This window comes from Cyprinodon tularosa, unplaced genomic scaffold (assembly GCF_016077235.1).
Source record: "Cyprinodon tularosa strain WSP-4 unplaced genomic scaffold, ASM1607723v1 ctg470, whole genome shotgun sequence".
Classification (NCBI taxonomy): domain Eukaryota; kingdom Metazoa; phylum Chordata; class Actinopteri; order Cyprinodontiformes; family Cyprinodontidae; genus Cyprinodon; species Cyprinodon tularosa.
Window position 1 is genome coordinate 46,646 of NW_024039197.1, and position 27,160 is coordinate 73,805.

Below are 27,160 nucleotides of genomic sequence, written 5' to 3' on the forward strand. Positions count from 1 at the left end.
CCGCTCATTATAACTGATGCTGGGCCAGATAATTGACATGGGGTCAAAAACAAAAAAATGCAGGAGGTTAAGAGCAGCAGGGATTGACGCGTGGGTGGTACACATACACTATAGTATCTAGATATAAGCATGTGGGTGTTAGATGGGTGGGGTGTACGTATGTGTGGGTTTTTGGGTGGTAGGTGTTAGATTAAGTTTTTTGTAACATTGAACTTAGCAAAAGCACATTCCAACACTTTCATCACTGTAAACATAAGAAATGTTGTAAAGCACAAACAAGGAGAAAACACATACAGTGCCCTGCAAATATGTCAACACCTCTGCTCATAGTTACAGACAAAAACTTCATTGTAATTAATGTGACACAATATTTAAAAATACAAGAAAAAAAGAATACATTTAAGTTAGAGGTGTTTCTAATACTTTTTTCTTCTGATATACATTCATATAAATAGATAGTTTCTATCTTAAATATATGTGACATATATGCAATCTCCTGAGTGAACTGCATGCGCAGTAGAGGATGCAATGGTGTCACAAGCAAGCATGCTCTGTCTTTATGGAAATAAATATTGATGGTAGTGCTGAAGCGCATCTAGCGTTCTTTCCCAACAATAAAAACTCAATCTTTTCAAGATGGTTAAAAAGAAAGACTGCTCTCCGCACTGTTGTCCGTCATGGTTGTTGTGTTTCTTCCCTTTGTTGAGTATTAATGTAACCTGACAACAGCCAGATGCATGTCTCGCTCCGCCTAGCTCCACTCACATACATCTGGGAACCCGCCATAGGAATTGCCTTTACTGAAGGCTGGGCCTTATCAAAACTCCTTGCATATGATTGGATAAGCCACTTATCTGTCATCTTTATTGACGTGCTATTTCAACCACTCACACCGAAGCTAACCCGTGACGCTGTGAGAGGAGGAGCCATTTGGTAGATCAAGCTCTCACCAAATCCTGTCGGGAGAAGGGCGAAAACATCGTTTCCACCAACAAAAGCCTTCAAAGCCGTTCTCTGATGTTCTTTTAATGAAACAATATCAGATAGATTGGACAACACAGAAGAAATAGCAGCATCAATGCTAACGCTTGCTTCCTCAATGCAGGCCGCCATTGTTATTGGAATCTCACGGTCGCTTCTCCACTCCAGGACACACCCGCCCTGCGTTAATGACCTTCAGGTCGAATTAATGCGAAGTGGCTGTTAAAGTCGTAGGGAAAGGGCCATTCCAACCATTGCATTTCTGTATTCTCCCAAGAGGTGCACAACTTTACAAGAGTGCATAAAGTGAATGTGATTGGTTGCTTATCAAGAGGGCGGGATTGTTGTAGCAGAAGGTTCGTAAGCAAGTTTGTGGCCGGTTTGTGGGAAGCATCTTGCTAACCAGTTAGCAACTTAGTGCTAGTAGGTTCCCAACGGGAAATTACATTGGACTAGGTAGCCATAAATTGGTTTGAGTCTCCTCCATCATATATTTTTTAGCTAGAGGAGGAAATTAGGGAGGAAGATGTTGTGGAAGAGGACGCCAGGGCAGCAGAAGCTTTGTTTGGTGTAGAAGGCTTACAGCCGTACATGTTTGAGCCCTTGCCTCACAACACTGCCAGTTTTGTAAGCTCTACGCCTGCTGAAGACACAGACATCCATCCATGTGAACACTGGAACATAGCTAAATGGTAAAGTAAATGATTCTTATTTCTTATTTCAAACCATTGCGTATTTTAGCTGCGATATATGAATCAAGATTCTATGACTGAAAAAATTTGATGAACAGATGACCGTTGATATATGATTGGCCGAATTTAGGTGTACAAGCTGACGTATGACTAACTGGCCTGCATAAGACAACAAAAACAAAAACAGGATCCTTTTTTAAATACAAATGTTCTAAATTTTGGGACAATATAGTCTGATAAAGAGTACATTTATATACATGTTTAAGCCAGAATGATTTGACATTTAAATATGACTTCCCTAAGACTTATCTTGGATTCAGGGCCACATAGCCAAATGGCCAGGTTGCATTGGAAGAAATCGGATCTGTGTTGTTAAGACTGCCATGAAAAGGTCAGATACAGGTTGCATATGGGCCAAAAAAAATTTGGATTTGGGTCACTTCCGGCTGCAGTGTCAATGTAAACTATGATTCCTTTAAAGTTTAAATGTAGATGTATACCTTTTTTGCATATCTTTATATTGTACTTAAACAAATCCATCCACACTGCACAATTGCATGTAATATGTGTAAAGTCAAAAAGGGAAAACTGCATGCAGCAGAAATGGTACATGCAAAGGGCAATAAAATGCAAAGTATGCATTTAAACATGTGAAATACATGTTTTACAGCCCATACTTAGAGCTCAGGTCCTAAGATGAGGAAAGAGGTGTCAGTTTATTTTGACAGTTTAATAATACGCTTTGAGATCAGAAAGTGTCCTTAGTCAATTGCATCCCTAAGATTTATGGAGCCATACATATACACACACACACACACACACACACACACACACACACACACACACACACACACACACACACACACACACACACACACACACACACACACACACACACACACAGGTGTATATATATATATATATGACAGAAATTAGTGTGTTACCTAGGTCTATGAGGATGGCATGCTGCTGAGAGGTGAGCTGCTTTAGCAGCTCTTTGTATGGAGTATGATTGGAGGGGGGGCGAGAGGGAACCGTCTGCCGGAGCAGGTACTGCTCAGAGAGGAACTTCCAGATCTCCCCTCGATGCTGCCTTGGGACACCTGTGTGGAAGATGCACAATAGCAACAGGTAGATAAGGAACAAAGATGTCTTCAAAATACACTAATGAGATAGAGATATAACATCAGACTATAAAATGTGTGGACTTGACATGACTGTTATTAGATTTCATAAGATCTAAACCCCAAATTATGCTACTTGTGGTCTGGAGGAGCTCAGAGAACCATGCATGTTACACAACAAAAGCCACTGATAAAGGATGAAGACAGACCAAAATGATTGGATCCACACGCCAGTCATAATATAGATATGAGTCAATATCATAATATAGATATTAGAAATTGGATTCATACAGTTACTCTCATAATTTTTATACACTGAGAAAAAGGAAACCTGTTCTCCTATTTAAAAGTTTTATTAAAATGAGTAGTTATCCTGACTCTTTATGGTGCAGAAAACTGCTATGCACTGAAACTCCGAATCTAAAGTGAGTCAAATGAGTTTCAAGGAGAAAAGAAACTGGCTAAACACATCCCTTATATCATACCTTTGGACAATATTTGCAGATGCTGGCTGATTATAGGTTAAACAGTCCCATGAAACACACTGTATGCATCTATCAGAGGAAGTAAATGAGTACCTTGTGCAACTGCAGCATGGATAGTCTCTGTGTCAAACTTGACTTTTGTTCTACCAGGTGTACTCAGGAGTTTCTCCCACACCACAGTGACATCCTTCAGACATGGAGTGATTTCTTCATAGTCCAGCTTCAGGCGCTTGTTCTGCAGGTCGCTCTCTGAAGCTGTGGCACAAACACAGGGATGATAAATGTGAAGGTGGGTTTTTATTCATAGCAATTAGTTTCCAGTCAATTACTTGGGATGATATGATCATTTCAACCTGTTAAGGCTGAGGAGCCTCATTTAGGAAATCTATAATAAGATCATCAAGTAGCTGGGAAAGGACTGATCAGATCAGTAACCAGGTCAGAGCTTATGGAGGAGAAAAAGAAAAATGATTCTTCTGAGAAGAGAATGGGTTTAAGATTCTCATGTTGATGTCCCACAAAATCCTTACATAAAACATTCTCAAATGAAAAAAAAGTTCAATTTTAGACTTTTCTTTACCTTTCCTATTTAAAAACATTGCTTTCCTTTGATTCAGAAATGGAACAAACCCAAGTCTCTAATTCTGGCTAGTCATTAGTTACTACAAGGACTTTATTTCTAATACAGACCTTTTTTTTCTTTAAACAGACATCTTTCCAGTCACTATGATCAACAGATATATCACCCTGTGGTAGCAAAGTGCTTGTTAAAACTATCCTGATCCATGGAGAAAACCAGTTGTTTAGCGAAATGTTTGTTAAATTTAGTCAGCTGGAAGGTTTTCAGACTCATGAAGTTCTGAAGAGATCTTGGACTGTGGCCAAAAGAGGGAAACTTTTTTTCTTTCAGCTCAGCATTATATAATATAAAGGTGTCGTACAGTCGTACATTAAAGTACAATGGACTGTCAGGGAGCGGATCAGAGAGACTGTTGTTGGTAAAGATTTTCAGTCATCCAGGTTAGTCATTCCAAAAAAGTAAAAAAACAAAAACAAAAAACAACTATCCCCTGGACTTTGTTTCCAAGTTTGATGACGTTTAGCTTCCTATCCAAGAAGCTTTTTCAATTAAAAATGTCAGAAATAGCGTTGAGTTCAAGGCTTTATAGAGTGGACCAAAAACTAAGCCTTGTTTTGGCTTAGAAACATGCTAATTTCACCTGATGAGCGGGTCCGCCACTTAGGAAAGTCCAATGTCCCGATGAGGTTGCTCTTCTGTGGAAAGGTTGTTTGGTATCTCCAATATAAAGATCAGAGCATTCCACACTGCATTGACTGCGTACACCACTCCGCTCATGTTTGGTCTGTGGGTGTAGTGCTTAGGATGCACTAGTCTCTGTTTAAGGGTCTTGTTAGGTTTGAAATGTTCTGGGATATTGTGTTTGGAGATAAACCTCTTGAGTTTTTTTCAAGAACTCCAGCAACATATTGAATGGCGACGTTTTTGCATTTAATCTTCTCACCGTTACGTTCTTCTGCGTGTCTTTTGGAGGGACTGTTGCCCTGTGCCTCCAATTCAGAACACAGAGACCAGTCTTTGGTACTCAGCTGGAGCTTCTCATATAACTACCATGTTTTGGGCAAAAACATGCTGTATCCTGCATTTTTAAAAACTAATGAAATAACTGTGTTTGCACACATAACTGTGTATGCTTTACATCTTCATATCTAAGAAGGTTATTTTCATACATTCATTCACATGAATAGAATTTAAAATATAGTAATAACTTATATGCAAACTCTACAAAGGAATACGATACCTTGCATATCTGTGAAACCCTAGGAGTATAATGTTAATCTTTTCGAGTGGGGTTATATAGCCTCTACGTCTAGGTGCTGGGTGAAACTCTTCTGCATGGTGTAACCAAGCCCAAAAGTGTCATATTGACGGAAGAAAAAACACACAAAACTGTGATTTCTGTTAACATTTTCACAACCCTGATCAAAGGTGAGGAAACACCCAACGCCTCCCTGCTGTTCCTCTCTTTTCTGACCGCACCCTTCCTCTCTGCCTCTCCATTCTCTTCACAATATATCTTCTTTGCTTCTGTTTTTTTTTTCAGGGAGTGGGACTTGCCCCGCTCTTCGTGCTCCGTTAGTCCCACTTCTGCATGAGCCAATCTCTGATTCCTTCCCCTTTTCAGTCATGGATATCGTTGGGGTTCACCTGTTGGCCAGGTTTGACTGGACTGGTGATCCAAGGATCCAGTGATGGTCGAGGATGCTGGATCACAATGTTTTTTCATACATTCCAGGAAATGGAAGCTATCATGGACTTTACTAAAGTCACAAATCTACTGGCAATCTAAACTACACCAAAGCCATTTCGGTAGGCTGTTTTCCACCAACAAAATACATACTGACTATAATAAACAATGGATTCTGTTTTTTTTTTTTTTTTATTCTACTGTTGTGGAGATCTTTCATATTTTTCACATCCAAATTTCAGACATCTTCAGACTGGAGACAGCAGAAACCATGCCTTATTTTTACATCTTAGTGATGCCAATAGCTTTAATTGACATCAGACAAGAAATAGGTAGGAGGGAAAAATGGCCAAAAAATAACATCAAAAAAGCTAAGAAGTAAAGATGAGGATAGGCTGGAAAATAATTCCAGATTAATGTATATGAAAATGTTTTTTTTTATTCAATAAAGTGAAATGACATTTGGGATATTTTAATATATGCTACAGTCTTTGATTATGGCGCTTGCCACTGACTGACAGTCCAGGTTTCATGTTTAGGTGTAGTACAGTTTTAGGCTTTTTAAAAGCACATATTTACATTGGTTATCTCACTGTTTTGTATCATAAACTTGTACAAAAATCTGTTGTCATATTTCTTCGTAGTCTTTCTGAGGCTTTTATTTTCTTTATAATGACATCGTCATTGTATCCTTTCAACTGAAATAATGAAATATATAGTATTATAGTAAAAGGTTTGGCCATATTGTCCAGACCTTGGATAAACAAAAATATGAGACGCAAGGGCCCCTTTTTATTGAAAGTCCTAGGATTTGTATGACCAAGCGAAATCATCAGAGTGCTGTTTTCATTACCCTTAAAGCCCCAGAACAATCAGCCTGAAATTGCACTACACCTTCAGTCCAACGGGTGGCGGTAATAAGAACACACTACTGGTTTTCCCTTTACTTCCACTGCCTTCTGGCTCTAAGTTACTCCCTATGCATAAAATGTTTAACTATTTAACATCTCTTGATCAACCTGCATCAGACCAGAGTTGTTGCTTTTTGTTTTATGATTAATTACAACATCTATTTAAGACTGATTAACAAAGTTACATCATTATAAAAAAAACAGGTAAATCTCACCTTTACAGCACAAATGCACCGTTTTAGTTAAGAAATCAATACCTTCATTTTATAATTATAATCATATATTCACAGCAAGCAGAAAGAAATCTCTAGAAAGTGAAGGACAGCATCCAACAAGTGATCTCCCTTCTTCCATCTTTGTTGGCATAAAACTATGAGTAGAAATGTATATGGGCTAAAACAATTAATCACATTAATAGTGATCAATCAATTATTAAAATAATCTTGAGCTATTTTAGTAATCGATTGTTGACTGGAGTACAGGGACTCATAAACATGCCATTAGCTGACAGAGCAATCCGCTCTAACCCAAAATTGTAAAAGAAGAAATGTTGCACTAAAGAAAGATAAAACTTTGTCAATATGTTCTATCCGGAACTCCTGAAGTGGAAAAAGATTTGGTTTCACCTGGTTCAGTTTCAAAAGTCTTCTTTATTGAACATTTTGCTATCCGATTATTAATAATTTAATTCGATTAACAGATTAAACAATTTGCAAAATAATCATTAGTTGCAGCCCTGTTATACATAAGCACAAAAAGGGGTAAGGCTCTATTAAGTAATGTTTACATTAAAAGTCAAAGGAGAACGTATATTTCTAGTACAAGACAAATTGAAAGAGCTCTGTCTTATCTTTGCTCCATTTGAAATTAGCAAGAATTTGCAAAAAATAACCCCTGCATTACCTAAAATGTTCAAACTTTCTGACAAAATAGATACATTTTTAAGGAGTACCTCTTCACTTAAACAAATCTTAAAACTAGGTTTAGAGTCCCACTAAAAACCCAGGCTAAAGTCCTGACCATATCGAATCTGATTTTGCATCTGATCTGACAGACAGACAGAGGTTGTGGCGTATAGAACTCATTGAGATCTGTTGGTGATGAACAAACCAAACCAAAACCAAATATGATTTTCTGCGGGGATGTACTGAGATAGAACCCAGTTCTAGTTTAGTCAGACTATGCAGAAATTCAGTGGCAATTTCATAGGTCTGACAGGAAGAGAGACATAATGATTACAAAGAAAAACACATCTGCTTTGGGGTGAAAAAAATATACAAAATAAAATTGCCAATGAAAATCTGAGATCTAATTTCTCACTTTAAAGCATCTTAAAACCTATTATGGATAAACTAAAAGGTATAATAACATAATTGTGGTCTCACTTTCCTTGGTTACTGCTACTGCTGGTGGAACAAGGCACAGCAGCTGTACATGAACCACACCTCAACAGGCTCCACAAAGGTTAGGAAGAACTGTGTCTTTAGTGGAACTAAAGCAATGTGACAGAAAAGCCCCAGGAAGGTGAAATTATGCCAGTGAATACGTATGAAAATGCTAACCAGGCTTTGAACGGCAATGAAAAAGGGGCTAAGGACAGACGAAAAGAACACCAGCAAAGAAAGAAGGAAAAACATGAGGAAGGAAAGAAAGGTGACATGAAGAAATGTAGGGAATTAAAAAGGAAAGAATGTAAGAGAGAAAAGTGGAAGGAAGGAATGAAAAGGAGGGATCTGCTGAATAAATGTTCAAGGAAAAAGGGATGTTATCTGTAAGGAAGGGATCAAAGAAGGACCCACTTCCCACAAAGTTGGGAAGGCAGTGTAAAAATATAAAGATTTTTTTTTTTTTGAAGACTGGGAAGATACTCAAATAAAATTCCAAGCTCTCTGACTCTGCGAAGGAACCCTGTTATAGAGAGGAAAATGTGCATCCAAAGACAGATGACTAATGGGAATAACCTGGAAAGCAAGGTTGATGATAAAAAAAGAAAATTTCTAAGGAGCTGGCTACTGACACACCCAGAGAAAGCTGTGACCACGCCGCTCGTCTTATCTGCCTGGAGCAAGCAGAATCAAGTCCATCAAGAATTGCTTGTTGGCAGCTGCCCAGCTGGCATGCAGCATCTCCACCTTTCAGTCTCTCCTAACCTTCTCTCTCTCTCTCTCTGCTTTGCCTTTGATAACACAAACAAAACAGGATACTCCACCCAGAAGCAGAAAAAGATCCACACATCATGACGGTAAATGCACACAAGCGCTTTCAAAGCTGACCTAGAAACTGGGCAGAGATCGAAGAAACAAACTTAGCTGAACTCAGACAAGCAGGCACAACAAGGACACAAAGGAGCTCCAAAATAAAAGAAGCCAGGAAGACACAATATGCTAAAAAGTGTGACTGAGAGCATGAAAGACTGAAAAAAAAAAAATATATATATAGGTTTTTATTTTTTGAGCCGCAAACATCTCTGACCCCACCCAGCAGTGGAGATGTTTTTTTCTATTTGTGCCATGGGTGTGTATCAATTAAGGGTTTACAAGTTAGACGGTAGTTATTACAATGAAAAAAAAGAGCTACCTGAAGTGTAGCTACGTGCCAATTGGTTCATCAAAGAGGTGAGGGCACTCGGCACACCCTAAAACTACACCTTAGTAAATGCATGCACCATACACAAATATAGGCACACTTTAGAAATATGAAGTATAGAAACTCAGCGCATGCATATGTGCAAGTCAGACAGAACAACTGGTTCTGCCATTCAGCTGTAACAATAACGCAGCTGTCATGAAGACTATTTGGACTGGCTTAACAAGACACTGATAGAAATAGAAAATAACTAAATTACTGGCACCTTAAAGCCTTTGCTATTGTAAAAAAGCTTTTCATGTTAAAATACATTTTGATTTTAAGGATGCCGGCTGACTTTAAAGTATTCAAATATTTCTATGAACTGTAATATAGACAAGAGTAGCGCTTGAATTTCACCCCCCACCTTTCTGCCGTGAGTAGTCATCATTATCTATATCAGGAGCAGAGGTGATGTCACTTTCTTGGGTGTGGTCACAGTAAAACACAAGTTCCACTAACAAAAACAACTGCAGAGCTGACGTAGAGGAGGAGAAACCTTCATCATGATGTCTTGTGAGATTTATTCCGATAATGATGTTAAAAGGTATTAGAAAATCCTTTGTAGTTTATTTGGCAATAGATAGCATGGGGCGGCACTTCATTCCCCCCCAAAATAGAAATATCCTCACCCCATCTTCTGGACTATTCATTTCATCACTTAACAGTCCAAAATGGTTGCATTTCATTCTATTTAGAGATAATTTTGATTTATTGCTGCGTTCAAACTGTGAAAAATGATGAAAAGGTGAAACCAAAAAAAAAATATCCTTAGTTTTTAAGATGATGCAAACACAGTAATGAGTTCATCTTTTGACAACATAAAAATTCTCACAATATAAATTGTTCGATAAGCATCCATACGGGCTGCTCAGTAGAGCAGCAAGAAGGTTCTGTGTTTGATTTCCGGCCCGGGGTCTTTCTGCATGGAGTTTGCAGGTTCTCCCTGAGCATGCGTGGGTTCTCTCCGGGTACTCCGGCTTCCTCCCACAGTCCAAAAACATGAATGTTAGGTTAATGGATTCTCTAGATTCTCCTTAGGTGTGAGTGTGTGTGTGAATGTTTCTATGTCGTGTGTGTCTCTGTGTTGCCCTGCGATGGACTGGCGACCTGTCCAGGGTGTACCCCGCCTCTCGCCCATTGACAGCTGGAGATAGGCACCAGCAACCATCATGACACCAATTGGGTCAAGCGTGTCAGATAATGGATGGATAAGCATCCATACCTAGTAACTGCTTTCAACTAGTTTCCCTTTTTTATTAGCAAATAGCCAAGCTAGCACTGGAGTTTGTTATACTCCTGTTATGCATCGGTAGTTTTGGTTCCCCTAAAAGAATCAGGTATCTCTAAATAACAGTTGTCTATTCCCTTACTTCCTCATGAAAAGCTTGAACATTTTATTCTGCAGTCAGTACCACCTGAAAACCGCTTAATCTGGTGTGTTCACAGGTTAAAAACCCTTCAGGTTTTTTGGGTTTCTGGCCAATTAAATTAGGGCTGAGTCTGAATCTACTGATACCAGTCAACAGACCATTTCTCTATGAATATGCTTTTTATCTTTATAGTAGATTTTTCTGGTCTGCCGCCTTGTTTAGCTGTGAGACCATCTTGAAGAGAAGCACCTGCTGAGCTGCTGCTGTCAACAACTTGTTATAGATAAAAGTATTGGTCCTGTTGTTCAGTGATTAGTCCCGTTTCTCTTTTCCTGTTAAATGGGAGTTTTTCCTCTCCACTATCGTTGCATGCATGCTTGGTGTAGGGGACAATGCAATCTCAATGGTGTTTTCTGCACATTTATGAACTAAATATCAAATCATTTTTTGTTTAATAAGAAAATGCAGAACATGCAGGTTACATATAGCTTATTCATTCTTCCATCTTACCTTGCAGCTTCTGGTTTTCACTCTCCATTCGCTGCAGCAGAATCTGCTGCAGGATAGCCTTCCTCCACAGCTCCCTCAGCTCCTCTTTGCTTCTCTTCGTCCCTTCCTTTTGCACCACTCTCATGGACAAGTCTCCGGTGCCCGCCGCTGACACCTGGCCCACACCTATCAGACCGCCATCTAGACAAGGATCCCCCCGATCTGAAATATGGAAAAAGCATAAAATTATAGACTGAATTTGAGATTCTAAAAACATTGCAGTGCAGTTTAAATCATCCAACAAATGCAGCCTGGTAAGGCAAATATCCAAGACATCTGGTAGCCTTCACGACTGCCTGGATTGTGCTTAAAGTTCTTATACTGTTTTTAGTTTCCGTCTGGGATTCGGGGAATTCATTTTCTTTCGGTCCTTTCAGACATTTGAAAAAATATCTTTAACTTATGAAACTTTGCACTCTTAGGTTGGACCTCCACCAACCAGAGACACCAGAGACCTCCAACAAAATGAAAATGGTGGGAGGAATCAGAGCTTTGGAGAATAAATTTTGAAGCTAAAATATAACCTATATGCATGGCTACTTATTTAAATCCACATCTATCTATTTACCAATGATCCTGTGTATATTAAGACCTGTACTCTGTAGTTATTTTATTATAAAAAAAGAAAATCTATGCATTTTGAGGCATAAGAAAACAGATTTTGATTAGAATCTTTTTAAATCAGAGGACAACCAGAAAGGAAATATTTATATGTAGAATATATAAACTGAGATCTGGATGGAGCATAAATATAATTAACAGACTAGAGGATCTTAAAAGAAGAGCTTCTTCTGACCCAGGCTAAAATTGGGGTGAATCTAAACTCTTAAAATGGCCTGTCTTGTTTAGACAAGATACATACCAACTTTCCAGATAACATTCAGTTTTAGTTCTTTGGAAAATCATGACAGCTTGATCATCTTGGCAATCACACGCAATTGCATATTTCTCAGTTGCAGTCAGATATGCAAAATAAAAAAAGTCCATGTACAAAAATGCAAGGCAGCTTTTTTTTTAAAGAACAAAAAAACAACAACATTGAAATCCTCATACCCCGCTTGATGCCAAGGCATAAATGATTACAACTGTGTACTTTATGACAGGTTTAAAAATGAATGCTAAATATATTTCTGTCTGAGTCAGACAGTTTCTCAAACATGCTGAAACCAGCAGTCACTGTAAAAAAAAATACAGCTCTGCAGGTACAAAAAAAGTGCGGACTGACTCAAGGCTGATGCAGACAATCACAAGAGTTTAGGTAAAAGCTTCTAAAATCCCTTGAAAGATACAGAGCTTTGCAAACACAGACAGCTACACTGATCCAACAGAACTCCTTTGAGGAGTGAAAAAAAAACCCAAACAACCTTTTTTCAATTGAAGGCCAATCTACATTAAGAATTTTATTTGTGTTTTGCTTATGATAATTCACCGTTTTATTGCTGAAGGGCTGAATATACCACAAAAAGATCTCTCAACCATTAATTTCTGCAAAGTGGAGCAGAGACCATTTGCTGGGCAAACACCTTTACCCGAACTTTGTTTAACACACACAGAACAGGCAAAGTGGGTCAACAAGATCAGTGCTTTGCTCTGGCGCTGTCTGTGTGTGGACTGTCAACATGACCTTGAAGTACCACCATTCCCTGCCAACATGCGCTCTCTGGAAACACCCATAAGCTCGTGCGTGAGTGAGTGCACAGGAAAACATACCCACCCCAACCAAAACCTAAATGCTGCATTCAGCCAGTCTTTGCAGTGACCTGCTGAAAGCTATGTTTTTCCTCTACTTGATAGTGCTTGGCTTAAAACTTGACATTTGGCTGAGATCTTTTCATTTCTGCAGACAGATGATTCTTCTGCTCTTTACTAGTTACATTAAAGGAGGGAAAGCTTACTTTGCTAACCCCACCACCCCCCACCCCCCAAAAAAGAAAAGAAAAAAACTTACTTTAGTCTATCTTGAACCCCTGCTATCTGCCTGAAGCTTTTTCTTTCTTTGAGTTTTCTCTAATAAATTGGGGAAAGTTAGACTACTATTTTTATTTACTGATCGTGGTCAGAGGGCCCGGTGGCGCCAGTGTACGGCAGCCCCGCTTCTGTCAGTGAGCCCCAGGGCAGCTGTGGCTACAATGTAGCTTACCACCATCAGTGTGTGAGTGTGTGCGTGAATAGGTGAATGAATGTAGTGTAAAGCGCTTTGGTCAAGTCTCCTGACTTGAATAAAGGCGCTATATAAGTACATGCCATTTACCATTTACCATTTTTTTATTTGCTACATTATAAAGGCTTAACCTTACAGTGTTTGTATTCTATTGGCCAAGTCAAGATCATTACAATCTGTATGATTTTACGATGCACAGAAATACGTTTTTTTTTTAGATTGATCAACTATGGAAACACAAAAATCCAATCTTTTTCTGATCAGTGAACTAAGCATGTATAAAGGCTAACAGCTCAGGTTAGCACTAGTTGCTGAAGTGAAATCGTGGAAAGAAAACTTAAAGTATTTTCAGTCTCTATGCAAGCTAACAGTCCCACAGTAAAGATGCAGAATACTGCAAGGAGTTGAGCAAGACAAAAAAAATTAAAAATCTGGTTCATTTGATCCCAGACAGCCATGGCTCCATCAAGATGTGCATGATGCCACACAATACCAGCCCTTCTTGTTTTCATATCTTAAATGCTCGGGCCTTAGTTGTAGTTACAGTGACTGTTTGTAAAAACACAACTAAAGCGATAAGAATTTTTTTTTTTTATCTTCAATAAAACAAAACAAAACAAAAAAAAAAGTCGGGGAATCCTATTATTTTTATAGACCGGTCCCCTTTTCTATAATTAACCTTTAACTCAATTTTTCCAGACTGTAGGGCTCTTGATGTAAAATATGGGACATGAATTTATCAACTGGTTGAGCTGCCAAAATGTATTCATTTCTTTCTCTTTTTTTTGCAGAAACTATACAATACATTACAATAATAAATAGTCAGGGTTTAATAACATGGAAGCTAAAACATGGAAACATTTTTGTGTTTCCACACTACAAGGCTGAACTGCATAACTTTTATTAAAAGCAAATACAGTGACAGGTGACGGATGGTTACAAAGCTGTCAAAGGTTAAGTTCAAGTCTTTAAGGCACTTCTCTTCTTGTATCTTTCAGTCAGACAGAATATTTGACAGCGTTGTCAAACCTCAGGCTACTTTAACGCTGTCCTGTCAAAGCGTTTTTTTTCTTGAAATCAAACAAATACTTTTGATGTACAATTTTATTTGCAAAAGAGGAGGAAAAAAACTGGACCTGGTTATATGGGTTTGTTTAAAAACACGTGTGCCTCTCTGCAGGAAGGCACATGTTTTATTCTGCTAATCCTGAGATTCATATAAATCCTTAAAACATTAAGCATAAGCTGCTGGTTTGGTCTCAGCTTTATCCACTCTTAGAAAAGCTTTCCTATAAAATGCTTGATTTATTAACATTTAATATTAGTCAGATTATTGTTAGTTGAAATTTTCCAAATGGAATATTAAGGGAACAAAATAGTTGAACAAGCATTACTTTATAAAATATTTATTAGAAAAATACAATTATGGTATATTTTAGATTCTTATTTACAGTGGTTACAATCAGCCCTAATGGCTGAGGTCATCTAACTACAAATTGAATTAAAAGTTTTGGGGATTTTTTTACTTATACCAAATTATTACTCCCATTGCTTCAACTCAATAACTATCAACATTTTTGAAACTGTGTGAAATACAGCTTTTGGATGCATTTTAGTTTTATAAGTACTGATTAAAATGTTCTGACTATTTACAGGGGCAGAAAAAAAATAAAGTTTGAGCATCACTTTTATGGTAACTGCAGCATATATCACAGAATAATTAATCATGAGTTTATTTTTATGCCAAAGTCATAAAAGGGGAGGACAATATACCTGTAAGCTGAGAATAAATCATGAGTTGTGTAATTTTACTGCTTTGGGATTTTGAAACTTTGCAGTTTCTGGTTGTTTTGGTAACTAAAATGGGTCAGAGGGGGGCGATCTTTACCTGTTTTATAAACTGAGGATTTAAATAAACCTTTTATTGTTTGCCTATAGTTTATAAATAATAAAAGTAAACCACCCTCAGTTATTCTGGTTTTATTAAAGCTCTTAGTTAGGCTGCAACAACTGTTTTAGTATCCGTGTATAAAATCTATTATTATCATAGTTTAAGTAAATGCCTTAACATTTGGTGCATTTTGCAGATTTTTCATTTAACTAATTAAGTTTATTTCATGTCTAATAGGAACATATATATATAAAAAAAGCAAGTAAACATTTAATTCAGTTCCATTTAAAAAAAAATACAACTTTTTTTGCTTACAACACAGTAAAGTTGCACATCCTCTGAACACTTAACATTTGTAGCATATGATGCATCTGCAGCTAAAATAAACATATAGAAAAAATATAAAGCAGACTGGTCTAAAGAGGGATCAGAACCCCAAATGCTAATAAGACAGAAAAATGTTTCTAGAAAACAAAATCTGCATTTAAATGTAACTTGATGTAAAACAATACTTTTTTAAATGATTATTTATCTCCTCCTTTCAAATGCTTCAACCTAGTGAGAATCAACCTAGTAAGCAATGCATGAGAACAGCCAGGGTTTTTTGTTTCTTTCGATCCTGGGATGAAATGTAAATAGGAAGAAAAAGAAGCACATAGACACGCTAACCCAGGAACCCTTGAACTACATTTTTGCAAACATAAAACAAATATTTAAGATCTCATGGAAGATTTTGGGTATAACAGAAGATATAAAAAGAGTTAAACAAAAAAAGGATTCAGCTTTTCCATTAAGAAAATAATCTGGGGAAAAAACTAAAAAAAACTTACCGTATCTGAATTGTTCTGAATTCAAACAAAAGGGCGACACAGAGTGGAAAGTTTGGTCACTGCAGTCTACGTATTACATTACTCCTACAGTCTACACCAAGTGAAGCATAAAGAAATACTAAGCTACTGGAAAAAAGAGGAACTCTATAAAGCATTGTTTGTACCTACCGCCTGTGTCTTTCTGAGGTGTTGCAACCCGCAGGAAGATCTGCTGCCTCCACGAGTGCCGGTGGCTTCGCATTGGACTCTCTCCAGCTACACATCCTGCTCTCGGTGTACAGAGAGCTGCTACATCCCTGAAAAGTACAAACAAATGAAGGTGGCTGCAGGTGGAGTCGTAAGCTATCTCCATGTAAAACAGAAACAATATATATGGCTCACACATAAACCCATGAACTTGATATACAAACAAAGGGATTCACACAGCACTAGGCCCAACCTGATAGGCATGATGGTTCTGTGTATATGTGTACCTGCTTTTTGGGTCGACACTATCATTCTCTTGAACAGGAGCCAGAAATTGAAATTTCAGAAAGTTAGGGACAGAGGAGGAGGAGTGGAGACGGGCCCGGAGCCCACCCAAAGGACTGAGATGGAGGTGATGGATGTGAACAGGAAGCAAAAACACAGATGAGAAAAGGAAAAACATGGACTCACATCAAACAAAAACATGCTGCGGGGAATTATTTAAAGACTTTAAAGACTGCCAATGAATTGATGCAGCTTGGTTACACTGAAAGCCAAACGCTCACCTTCTCTTGTTGAAACGTGCTCCAGCAGAAGGTGAGGAAGGACGGCGGAGGAGAGGAGAAGGGAATGAAGGAAAGGGAGGAAGAGGAGGAAGGATGGAGTCTGTCGTGACATTTCTGAAAGCCGGCGCAAATGAAGGCGGGAGTGAAACAGAAGAGAGTCACAGACTTTGAGTTTGTATGAAAAGTGAGAAAAAGTCAAAGTTAAAAGCAGAATTAGAGGAACTTTGACATCATATGATGAGATTTCAAAACTTTCCCTACTATTTAAGTTACTATATAGATATGAAAAAGGAAAGAAACAAGTATTCATTACTTTTAGGTTATATAGAACTTTCCATATCACCCAGCATTTAGTCCGAACAGGACAGAAAATATTTCACTCAGGTAGTAGTAGTAGTAAAGATGAATACTATAAATCTATTTGAAATATATTCCTTTTTATAATGCAAATCAAATATACAAATGATAAGAATACCCTATTTAATACTGATGGTCATATCTATTGCAAATTGGCTCCCATTCTTCATAACTAGTCATTTCGAAAAAATCTGAATTTATAAAACAAAAAGAAAAAAACAGCTTTTTGTTCATGTAGCAGAATAATATTTAAACTGAGAAATGTTTTCCTGATTAAAAAAAAAACCTAAAAATGTTAGCGTAGCTGCTCTGTTAGGGCAGGAAAAAGGTCCAGTTTTGCAATTTGGGTGAAAGCTGTAAGTGATACAACCCTCAAGTAATTTTAACACTGGTAGCAGCATCATTAGAAATGTGTTTTTGCTTGAAGCCTTAAAAAGTTTTTCATCTGAAGGACTAGTGATCACGTTCGATCTCTAGATCTCTTTGCCCCAACCTTACATCACAGAAGATAAAAGGATTGAGTTCAGTGGAGCGTAGTAGATTTGTTAGTAAGTTTTATTTGAGTTTTTGAAGCAGGTTTAACGGGTTAAAATGAAACAAGGAAAAAGGTTTTACAGTGGTTTCAGGGGAGAAAAGGTGCAGCTGGTGACTAAAGCGGGGATGCTGAAAACAAAACTAAAAATACATTTGGACAGATCAATGCATACAGAGCCAGCTGGCTTTGCAAGTTTTCTATGGAAAAACGTCTGGAAAAAAATAAAATAAAATAAAAAACAGAATCTAAAAGCGTCTTTTTGGCCCAATGAAGAGCAATAACACTAAAAAGGGGGCATTCACACTGCCGGTCCAGTCCACTGATCGGTCCAGAGTCAGTCTGTTTGGTTTTTTTCTAGATTTTCAGAGAAGACCTCAGACAGTTGAATTATTGCAGAGGCAGTATTGCTCCAGCATCGTAGTGATTAGGAAGGAACAGCAGCACCAGGAAGAACACTGGTCTCATGGTGTTTCTGATGCTACTCTACTCTTAAAATGTACTTCAACCTCTTCTGTACTTCATGTAGTCCCAACAGGAATTTTTACACAATTTAGTTTTTGGTTAAGAGCTCATAATTTTTCTTCTTCTCCTGCTACATTTAAAATGCTCCCATTACATCCTCTCTTAGTGCTTTTAGTATAGTTGTACTGCCAGGCTTTACACTGCTGCAGGCTCTTAATAAAAGAGCAGCTGTTTAACTGAGTCTTGCTATGGTTCTCTGGTCCGTTTCAGGGTCCAGGATGAGTTCAAACTAGGACTGCAACCTATTATTATTATGTTAATTGATGAATCTGTTGATTTTGTTTTTTGAATAATTTATTAATAATCTAGTATAAAATGGTTTCTTAAAGAAGATTTTATACAGAATTTAAACCAGATAAAGCTAAAACTATTCAACTTAAAAAGTTCCCAACATAGCATTTTAAAAGACATTTTTTTTATTCTGTATGCAAAAGGTTCATAAATGTTTGACAATTTTGGTGTAATTAGTTTACAGAGTCTCTATCCTCCAGTTAACGATTAATCGATTACTAAATTAGTTGACGATTAATTCAATAATCAATTATTCAGATGAATTGTTTCAGCCCTAGTTCTTACCAGTGTTATACTCCAAAAACTGAACCCTGGCATGGTTAAAAGCACTACATAGGTTTGGTGTGAAAGCAGCTTAGGATCCAGTGGTCAGTGGTTTCCTCATCAACACTGATAAATGGTCTCTGAAACCCGACAGGCCTATAAAATGTAGTCCTCTATAACACCTTTCCCAATTGAAAACAGCACGTTAATGCATGTTTTTCATAGATTGACCCCCTAACAATCTGCATTTGGCTTCCCTTCCATTTGGAAAAAAAAGCCATGTCTAACATCCCGCAGCTGCATGTCTGGTGATCCCATCATGCTTGGATTAGCGTCGATGATGCCACCAGTGTGACAGAAATCAGGACAGTAAACAATAGAAAGCAACATGTAAGGCAGGCAGGGCGTAGTCAGTGCGCTTTATTTTTTCGGTCTTTTGTCCCTCCAAATTCCTCTCACCAGTGTCCCTCCAAGTTTATGGAATTTAAACTGTTTTTTCTGCCTGTTAGATCAGAACTGTGTGACGCGGTGTGTTGGCGTCCATACGTTGTGTTCAATGGTATCACATAACTTAGCAGGTCAACTGGCTCTGGTGTTCCCACAGCATGCTGATTAGATTTTTATATGGGTTGCTTTCCGAGTCATTTGACCAAGATAGACACGCGTCAGTGAGCTGTTCCCAATGCCACTAAAAGCCATTTATTCCTGGGTTCAAATGGGTTTTTTGGCCAGTTTCAATGGGTTATATGAGGCTCGGGTAGCCAATAAGCATTTGTTTTTTTTGGAGGCCTAACCAGTGAATACTGTTACTCCAAATAAAAAAAAGTGGTGCATGTTGCTTTTAAGAATTAAAAGAATAAGAAAATAAAATACAGAAATATCTATTTACTCTTTGTTTTCATGAAAAGGGATCGGGAAACTTTATTTTTTCAGTATTTGACTAGCAAATAAGTCAGAATATTTCTGATTGCTGAGCTCTGGTTTAGATGCCTGCATGTTGTAGATGTACAACACAGAGATCTGCCCCTTTGGGAAAAAACTCTGATACAAAAAGACTAAACAATGTTCTGATTTCATAGTTTCAATTGTAGAACAGTTATCTATCAGAAATGTCTACTTTTAAAAACAAAAACAAAGCTATGATCATGAGAACCAAACTTCTTACCTGCTATGGTGAGGAGTGTCTGTGCTCACAGAGTAGTGTCGTACAAGCTTGGGCTTGGTAGCTGCACTCAGTTCCTGCGGTGTCTGAGTTCGCATGTATAAGGGGGAGTCCTCGAGCATTGAAGAGGGAGTCGGGGAGTGACTGAAGGTGCTGGCTCGACGACGAAAAGTATGCGGCTCGGGATCACAGGGAAGAGAGGAGGAGGAAGGTGAGAGAGGAATAGAGGAGTCAAGAAGCTTCAGGTCTCCTGTGGAGTTGTGGCCTCTGAGGAAATCAAGAATAAAGAGCATGGACACCAGCTAAGTAATAAAATTTAGTCAGACAAAAAGAGGAGGATTCTGTTGCTTTATGGATCAACTAAAGCGCTGACTAAAAGCATAAGAAAACCAGCAAAATATTTAACATAATAGTAGTGATGTACTTGTAGCAAACATTAAAACGAACCAAACTGTAGCCTTTAGGTTAATTTACCTGAGAGGGCTGGTGGGCCGTAGATGAGGTGAGGAGGTCAGAGGCTCCTCAAAGCAGGGCTGACCTCTGCTACTGTTGGCAGTATAAGAAGAAGCACTGCTCTCGCTTCCCGGACTGTTCTCCCTCTGAGGTTTGGCCTTACTGCTTCCCTACAAAAACAAAAAATAAAAATAAATGAGATGGCTATAGACATAGAACTCCAATAACATGTTTGAGGAACTTTGACCTTCAGTTTACACCGGATGTGAATCAAAAGGTGTATGGACAGGTAACCCACTGTGCAAGAAAAACTAGCAGCCTGCATCACATTACATCAATTACATCAGTCTAAACCATGGATTACAAACAGCTATAAAAAGAAGCATAGATCAGTCAGATCCAGCGAGATCTTTATCAATGGGAGCAGTTCTGAATCCTCCAGAAATGGAGATAGAGATCATCTCCCCCATTATTTGCTTTTATTTTACCTTAGATTATTTTATTATTATTATTCATTCAGTGCAAGAAAGGAGCAGTATTGGAAATTAAGCTAATTTGTCTGAGCAGCTGCCATCAGTCAGGAAACCATAGCAGAGCCTGTATATACCAAGAAAGGCTTAGTATTCAAGTTTAAAGTCTGTCATTTGACTGGAAATATGATTTCATTAGAACACGCTTGAATAAAGCAGTTGTTGCATTCCTAAAGCAAGCAGAAAAAAAATGAATACCTTCCAGATGCCCTCCAAGGACTCGGTAAGAGAGCGCTTTGCTCTGGTCTTAAACTGCTCCAGCCGCTGCCGGCCGCTGCTCTGCTGTTGGGTCTCCTGAGCTGCAGCAGCTGCATCTTCAGAGATCTGGACACAGAGGAGGGATGGAAACTGTTAAATGAGGAAGTTATGTCCCCTTGCAGGCAGTTGCGCCTCGGGACTTCCCTTCCGGTCCTTTTCCTGGGAGCAAGTTATTTACTACTCATAACTCAAACTGGGTAAAACCATATAAAAAAGACTATAAAAACAGGAGTAAAAAAGTAACAGAGTTTATTCCAGATCAGGTCGTTACAGGACATAGAAAAATACTTGGAGCTTGCACAGCTGTGGGCTCAAAAAATGTCAGCGAGTGGCAAAGATTGAGCCCCTAACAAGGTCCTCTACTGCTTCTTATACCTAACGTGTCTATGTGTTGCATCAGGTGGATGCTTAGCTGTCCGTATCAGAAACTGACACGCCATCAATGCCCTGGCCTGTCTGATGGGTGAATGAAGCAAGACATGAAATTCGCATTTTAACAGGGATTTGTACTTTCTCAAAATTATCTTTTGAAATCATATATTCATGTTTTTTACTTCCTATTAAATGCTTTTAGGGTTTATTTTTTTCCTTTCCTTTGATGTCTTGTAAAAACTTTGTATTTCTTTGTGCATTAATGGCCATAAATAAACATACCTGTCTTATGATAATGTTGCTGATATTATATTCAGATTCTTTTGGACACATGATTTAATTGATTATCGATTCAATATTAGACTAAATTAGGGATGTAAACAAATTGTAGATCAATATTTCACTGAAATATAGCATCAAATATTTTAACAGCCTATAGGAGATATACCCTGTCTTTTAATCAGTATTAAAAGATTATTTATACGGATATTTATTCGAAGCTGTTTTATATATCATATTCATACAGTTTTAGTAACTTAATTCAGCCTTTCATTTAATGGAAAGATCTTAAGAGAGGAGAAAACTCAGGTCTTTAATTTCCACCTATCAATGAGTCGATTGATGGGATCAATCAACTTTTGAATAATTTACTAATATCTAATCCACATCCCTAGTTTAAACCTTTTGATACAGATTCTGTAGTTTGAATTTTAAGAATAGAACACTGTTTTCTTTAGAGTACCTGTTTGTTTGTATATATATATATATATATATATATATATATATATATATATATATATATATATATATATATATATATATATATATATATATCTCATATAAAGATGTATATGTATAATTTAGAGTGTGAGCTAATAAAATATTTAACCTTCCAAATATTACATTTAAATACTCTTTTCTAATTCAACTATTGCAAACAGCGATATTCGATTGCAGTTCAATGCGTGGTGCATCCCTAGTTATACTACTAAAACTTCTGGTGAAGAATTAAACTTTTCTAAATGAGGGAGAAACCATTTCATCAAAGCAGTTCTGGATTATTGGTGCAAAAACATCAATACTGAGCAGACAAATGTGCCCCTCTTCCAGGTACATCATTTTAAGTTGGTTTAGGACTTTGTTGCTTTTTGTAGACAGTCTAATTATGATTGGTCAGATCGGCATGTCGGCTGTGCCCATTTCCTGTCTAACCAGGTTGTTCCACTCTATGGTTGACATAGAAAATAGAGCAATCAGTGGTCTGCAGATTGCCGAGGTAAAAAGTAAACAGCAGCACTTTGCTGTACAGTTCTGTACATGTATATTCATTTCAGCGTTGTGCTATGCATACCTGTTTGCTGTTTTCTGTCAAATAGTGCTGATGAGCTTTCTGCTTGTCCTCATACAGGTTCCTTAGATCGGCCATCACTAGCTCGTTTTCTTCCTGATCACTCTTTGGACGAGCCCGCTGAATACAAAGGAGCAGAATGTTGATTAGAGCCACCTAAAATCAATGTTATATCTGTTAAACCAAAGATTTAAGCTGTTTGATTTGTGTAGAACAGCTGGAAATACATCTTGTAACTTGAAGGAGATTCTCTATTAAAGTTAGATGTTGAAACAAGACAGGATTCGTTTTCTTTTTTTCTTTTAACTTGGTTTACAAATCCACAATCAGTTTTTTTTTCATTGATTGTTTTACTTGTTTATTCAAAGGTTTTAAATAGTCTAAAAAGTTGTCACCATTTGTCCCTCATTAGTCTTGTTCCTCAACATAATCCTGCCTATAAAACTGATTTAACCTCAGAATCCATCCAATGGTTCTTTGGGTTGGAGAACATTAGTGAGCAAACAGAACAGATGGAACAAAGCAGCAGGTCAGGGAAAAGGATGTAGAGAAGACAGAGGCAGATTTAGGTTATAAAATAATGTACAAAGTCTTGAATCTCTCAAGCACTTTTTAAATCTATAAATGAAAAAACAGAAAGACAAAATCACAACTACAAAAATACTAAGACTTTGGCCTCCATGTACACTAACAAACCACAAAATTTGAGTATGAAAAAAAAAAAAAAATTAATTTTAATTCCAATTCATTCTAACTACGTATGAAGTATTTTGTTTTGATCCATTACTCTAAATTCTAATCAAACACACTTTATTTTGTGTTTTCAATGTGACAGAATGTCAAACGGTTGAACTAATACAGCCACTGTCCACCTGCTTGCCCACAGTAAAAAGGTTTTATATTGAACAATGTTGTTGTAGTTCAGCTGAGCCACCAGCAGATGTCACCAGAGTCTGAGAATCACGGATCTGCAATCATCTACTTTGTCAAAGTTCTTATAACCTGCCCTGCTGCTACTCTTCCACGTGTGACATGCTTAAAAAACTGAAAGCTGATATAAAACATTGCAGAGTCACCAATATTTTTTTTCCTTTTACTTAAATTTATTTAAAAATGGTTAATCAACAGGAAACATGTAGAACTGGAGGCCTTACCATAGTGTTTTCAAAGACGGAAGCTTGCTCATCATTGTCTAAAGTGGCCAAGTGCTTCTGAAGCTCTAGTTTTGCTTTGGAAGGATGCAAACCTGCGAAAGAATAAAAATAGAGCAGGAAGAGGCATGTTTTTAAAAGAAATTACTTTTTAACCATGTCGACTCTTTAGTTTAACTCTCCCACCTGAAACATTTATTAAGGTACATCTTTATTTATCCCATATAATAATAATTTATTTCAGTCTATAATTGCATATTTTCTACCTTCTATTCTCTCACACAGCCTGTGGAGTTGCTGTATAGGGCAACTGTCACACTGCTGGCTCTGAGTCTTTGCATTCTGCTGCAGGGCAGCCACAGAAAATGCCTGCTTCAAGGTCAGCATGATCTCATCCACCTTTAACAGCAAAACAAGGTTGGAAATTGTTGTAGTCTCTGGATTCATTTCAGGAGAACATCTGAGTTTTGAATAAAGACCTCCATACCAATGATTCATCAGTGCACTGGAAGACGTAGCACACGAAGTGGCAGCTTCCACTCTCAGCCGTTTCTCTGCAAATGAAGCCAAAGTGATCGACATGACGAATACCCTGGGGGGAGACGAAATCAAAACTTGTTTCACATGAAACCAACTTAAAATGGCTTATTTTGTACAGAAATCCACCGTTTCAGACCTGGGAGCAAAAGGAGATTTCCCGGAAACTCTTCTCTATGGCTACTTTCTTAGTGTCAGGACTAACCAAGAAGATCTGTGACTTGCCCACCTAACATTAGGAAGAAAAAAAAAAACAAGTGTATGAAAGCATGAACCACATATAACTGTACAGACACTGCATATATGCACACTCTCACATTTAATTCTACTAATTATTTAATCATTGCAACTCAGACAGGATCATCCCCCCAAAAAAGCTAAACTAAATGCTAAAACAATGAAAGACAGTAAAGAAATGGTAGCCAATTCCCATGAAAATAAATTTAGAGTTATGCAGGCGCCTTGCCCTGACACAAACCTTCCCACCTCAGGGAGGCCTCTCCGAATCACACAATATGTTCATCTTAAGCCCTTTAGTAACTGATCTGACCGTGTGATTAAGTTTATTTTCTATTTAAAAGATGCAATTGTGCAAAGATCTCATATTTGTACTAAATGCCTAAAATGCAAATTTCCTCCTTTATCTTTCATCACCCAAATAAAATGGGTTGTTGTGGAGGAAGGTTGGTCCCTGAGTGGATTTCTAAAATTTTATCTAACTTTGTTCATTTTTTTTGGAGCGCTGGCCTCTTTTTTTTCTGAGCAGCCTTTCAGCTCATGTTGGCCCATGATCTTTTCTCACCAGCTCATGTGTCCTTGTTCTGAGGCTGAGGCACATGTTTTAGAATAAGAAGTCTTCTATTCTGGGAAGCAAATCTTTTCCACCTCCTTAAAGTTTAATTGGCTAGATATTCTCATTGTGTTTTTATTTGCAAACAATGAAAACAGGTATTTTTGTAACACTAAAATGTTTTAGATATATATAAAAAAAAGAAAATTAAACAAAGAAACTACCAAATGCAACTTTTTAAATGAGGATAGTATTAAGGAAAAATGTAAACCTAACAACTGGCTGCTCCAGCCTTTAAGTCCTCGACATTACTAGCTACGCTTACATGCTTCAAATTTCCAAGATCCGATCTAAACCTTGGTTGATCGGACATTGAAAATCTCAGTTTACTTGTGCAATAAATTAAATGACTGGATGAAGACCTGTGTATGGATGCACCTGTGTATGGATGCACCGAGTGTTTCATTAGATTAAATTGTTTAAACATGCACATAGCCTTTCAATTTTCAGAAAAAACGTCACATTGAAGACAGTTGAGATTATTCTATTCCAAAGATCTGAATGGCTGTGTAGAAGAACTGCAATTGGAATGGTGGTTTGCAAAAACCACCACTGCCTTAGGGAATTACATTACAATTACATTCTTTTTTTCATGGCGGCCTAGTGGGGTGAGGGTTGGACTAGTTGTAAAGGCATAGAGCTTGGAATCCCTGAGTTCTGAGTTGGAGCCCCACTCCCATGGACTGCTACTCTGGGTCTCTGAGAAAGACCCTTAACCCCACACTGCTCTCCGACGCCTCCATTCCTCCAATGCGAGATCAATACAGTTCGATTATTATAAATTTTTTTCAATCGGATTGAATCGGCTTAGAATATTCAGTATGAAATACTTATATGACACATTTTTGATCCAATCATACCTTCAATCTGACTGTGTCCATGTAAATTTAAGGACAAAGAGCTTGTTTTAGGAAAACCTGACTGACTTATATTTCAAAGGTTTGCAGTGTAGAGTCATTCAGAGTTGTACAGTGTGCTATGGTTTGTTGTTCTACTTCTTAAGCTTAGAAATGATGGTCAGAAGCTATCCTGCAGGATCTTCTCCCAAATAAAAGTTAGTAAGTACATTAAGCCATCCAGGTTCCAAAGCAGCCACAGGCATTGTATTTCCTAGAGAGTTTTCAGCTTCCTGTATTCACACCTGTTATCTTTCTCTCATAATTATAAAATCTGTATTATTATTTAAAAAAGCAAAAAATAAAAGCAATCTTTAAGTATGAAATTGTTTCTTGTTGGAGTTTGTTTAAAGCGACAGGCTTGAACCAGATTAGCAAAGCTCCACATTTCTCTTACTGACATCTTGGCTGATTTCTTTTGATTTTCCATGATGCCACACAAGGCAGCCAGTTCTCATCTGGACTTTCCAACATCATGGGAGTAATGGCGACCTTACTGTTACAGACTTCTAAATTCGAAGATAGTAATAAACAATGATATAAGAACTTATCGGTTCCCACTCAATCATGAATTTAGCAGACATTATTTTGGTAATCCTAACTAATATAAAACAGAAACTGTTTAGCTGGTTTAATGGCAGAAAGTGAGAAAATCCATGTTTTTATTCTTTCTCTAATATATGCAGAAAAAAACTTCTGGTTTTAAATGTACCGTAAATTCTCTAATATTGGCCTGTATTCCAATAGCGGCCGGGTCTCTAATAATGGCCGGTCTCGCTGTCAGAGGAGGTAAATAATGGCCGGTCTCTAATACAGGCCGGGGCTATAAACGTTTTTTCTGGGCATACCTCAACATTATACTTGTGGTAGTAAGTAACATACAAGTACCAGAGCCCTGCGCAGCTGAACGACAAGCCCTGCTGCTGCCCGTCTGCGCGAGGAAGAGAACAGACACGCAGCAGAACAGGAGGAGCAGCGCGAGTGATGAGGAGA

At 37.8% G+C, this 27,160-nt stretch overlaps 1 protein-coding gene across 4 annotated transcripts in view; it reads right to left on the reverse strand.

Moving 5' to 3' along the window:
* Positions 1 to 27,160, reverse strand: part of tbc1d1 (TBC1 (tre-2/USP6, BUB2, cdc16) domain family, member 1) — a 77,664-nt gene that overhangs the window by 17,728 nt on the left and 32,776 nt on the right. For 3 of the 4 annotated variants that reach the window (XM_038301668.1, XM_038301669.1, XM_038301672.1), the window contains 14 exons: positions 24,561 to 24,650; positions 24,372 to 24,476; positions 24,151 to 24,283; positions 23,888 to 23,979; positions 22,737 to 22,853; positions 20,954 to 21,079; positions 20,247 to 20,395; positions 19,776 to 20,039; positions 16,642 to 16,755; positions 16,363 to 16,476; positions 16,058 to 16,185; positions 10,969 to 11,169; positions 3,376 to 3,537; positions 2,618 to 2,776 (listed from right to left, as the gene is read on the reverse strand). In XM_038301668.1, coding sequence (XP_038157596.1) covers positions 2,618 to 2,776; positions 3,376 to 3,537; positions 10,969 to 11,169; positions 16,058 to 16,185; positions 16,363 to 16,476; positions 16,642 to 16,755; positions 19,776 to 20,039; positions 20,247 to 20,395; positions 20,954 to 21,079; positions 22,737 to 22,853; positions 23,888 to 23,979; positions 24,151 to 24,283; positions 24,372 to 24,476; positions 24,561 to 24,650 — 1,954 coding nt within the window. The remainder of the gene's footprint in view (positions 1 to 2,617; positions 2,777 to 3,375; positions 3,538 to 10,968; positions 11,170 to 16,057; positions 16,186 to 16,362; positions 16,477 to 16,641; positions 16,756 to 19,775; positions 20,040 to 20,246; positions 20,396 to 20,953; positions 21,080 to 22,736; positions 22,854 to 23,887; positions 23,980 to 24,150; positions 24,284 to 24,371; positions 24,477 to 24,560; positions 24,651 to 27,160) is intronic. The other variant, XM_038301671.1, reaches the window with a different exon arrangement.